The sequence below is a fragment of the Cariama cristata genome, unplaced genomic scaffold, assembly GCF_000690535.1.
Source record: "Cariama cristata isolate BGI_N322 unplaced genomic scaffold, ASM69053v1 scaffold20230, whole genome shotgun sequence".
NCBI classification, from domain to species: domain Eukaryota; kingdom Metazoa; phylum Chordata; class Aves; order Cariamiformes; family Cariamidae; genus Cariama; species Cariama cristata.
In genome coordinates this window covers 10,685-12,846 of record NW_009596595.1, presented here as the reverse complement: position 1 = coordinate 12,846, position 2,162 = coordinate 10,685, and the positions used below count along the sequence as shown (strand labels likewise).

Here is a 2,162-nt window from a genome sequence, read left to right as displayed (position 1 = left end):
GCAACGCTGCCGGGCGCACGGCCTGCGGGGGCTGCCTGCTCCCCCTGCCCCCAGCGCGCCCACAGAGCCGAAACGCACCTCGGCCGAGGGCTCCGAGAGGGAGCGGGTGCCAGCCCGCCGTATGGAGCTCGCCGGAGGAGAAAGTCTGCCTCTTTCCCCAGCAGGCAGGCGGCAAAGGACAACGTCCTGCCAGCGCTCAGACCGCAGCGAGGGCTGAGACAACAGGGCAAGAGGCGTCCAGCGCCGAGAGACGAGCTCAGCCCGCAGAACCAGAGCCTCAAGCACCCGCACACTGCCAAGGGCAGGCGGTAAAGGGGCCCGAGCGTGTCTGCGAAGGGGATGGTGCTGTTGGGGAAATACGGCCGGGAGCAGCCCGGCCGGGGCAGCGGGAAGGGTGCCTGTGTCCCGATCTGTCCTGCGCCTCCCTGGGAGCAAGACGCTCCTCAAGCCCAGCCCAAGCTGCCGAACAGAGGAGCAGGCGGCTCGGGGGGGGTCTAGGAAGGAACAAGCAGATGCGAACGCGGGCTACAACCGCTGCGGTGCTGGGGCAGCCAGCGCATATGAACTCCTGCACACAGTAACTTGTGCGCGGACTACGCTGCAACAGAAATATCTGCGGACCGGGGTATTTCATCCCGCCTGCAGTGGGGAACGAAGCCTGACGTGGCCGGTCGTATCGACCCTCCTCCTCCAGGCCAGATCCCGGATTTACTGCCTGCAGCATTAAGTCTATTGATACATTTATATTAGCAAGTCCATTCCGGCAGCACAACAGCGAAATGCAGATCCCACTGCCAAGGAGCGAGTGCTATTGGCAAGCCAAGTCTCGGGGCTTGGGAAAATGAAGGCAGGAGTTAAGAGCCATCTTTTTCCCACAGTCTTCTAGGTTCACTATCCAACTCCTGTACTGCTTGTGAAAGCAGTTTCGCCTTCCAGTCTCAAATCCAGCGGATTCATACAAACTTGCTCTAAAGCCTGAACAAATCTCAGGTTCCTAAGCACAGGCCAAGGTCTTCTCTGCAAAAACACAGCATCTCCGAGGATGCATTTATCACGCAGCCATCCACTTACCAAGGCTTAGATTTGTTGTCATGAGCAAGCTGTAAAACTAGGCTAAAGCCCCGGCTGGGGCACCGCCGGCATTGCAAGGGCCCTCGCGGTGCACAGGGGACAATCGGGCTGTGCTTGTACCAGCAAGGGAGGGGACAGTCCCTGATGCTGCGGTTTAAAGAGAGAAGGAGACTCACCACTGGAATATGGAGCTTGCTTAGAGGCTTGCCATCCAACAGGTAGGAGCCTGTATAGGTGACATACTCAGCGTAGCACTGTGGGGCTTGGGGAGTAATATAGCAGAGGATTTTCCGCTTCTCTTCAATTTTTTTCCTGATCTGGAGGTACTCAAAGTAGGGGTTGGACCTGTCACTGTGGTAAGGTTCAATGTCGTCCAGTTTTATAGCATCTACGATAGCTGCCAGTGTTTGCTGTATCATCTCCCTCGTCTGCTGGGTGGACGTGTTGATCTGCTGCTGCAGCTGCTGGTTGGAGCGCTGGAACCGGCGCTTGCGCGGGTGCTGAGCCTGGGAATCGTCCTCCTCCGTAATGCGGCCCTTGGCACGCGTGGCGGGCGCCGAAACGGGAGGAAATTCCTTCTCAGAAGAGGCTGCGTTCTGCTTGTTTTGGTTGGCGAGCATCTGAGCCCGGTTCCTGGTAATTCGCTGAGGAATCTCTTCTATTTTGGGTGGTTTGGGAGCTTCTGCTACTGGTTTTTGTACTGGTTCAACGACTTCTGCTTGAGCGTTGCCCGGAGGTGGATCCGGCTGGGAGGAAGGGACCTGGCTCCCACCGCGCGCGGCAGCACCCTCCTGCGAAACGCTGCCCTCGGCGGTGGCCACAGGTGGGGGACAGCTCTGGGAGCTGCTCTCGGCCACCCCACCAGAAGACAGCTCTTCGTGCACGGCCTCCACCTCTTTGCTCTCTGCCTGGGCAGACTCGGATGGGGTCTGCTGGAAACTCTGTGCTTCCGAGTCCTCCGCTCCTTTTTCCTCAGCTACGTTCAGCGCTTCCGAGGTGGCTTCTTGCGCAGCCGCTTCTGGTTTCTGCTCCTCTGCTTGCGGCTCCGTCTCTACGGGCAGGACAGCCGTTGCCTGGCTGGGCGGGGGCGC

General features: G+C 59.3%; 1 protein-coding gene across 1 annotated transcript in view; it reads right to left on the bottom strand.

Moving 5' to 3' along the window:
• Window positions 1-78: 78 nt before the first annotated feature.
• Window positions 79-2,162, bottom strand: part of ANKRD11 (ankyrin repeat domain 11) — a gene marked incomplete at both ends in the record, with an annotated part of 12,764 nt that continues 10,680 nt past the window's right edge. Inside the window, 3 exons of the mRNA XM_009706831.1 lie at window positions 79-213; window positions 294-425; window positions 1,248-2,144. Of these exons, the coding sequence (XP_009705133.1) occupies window positions 79-213; window positions 294-425; window positions 1,248-2,144 (1,164 nt within the window). The remainder of the gene's footprint in view (window positions 214-293; window positions 426-1,247; window positions 2,145-2,162) is intronic.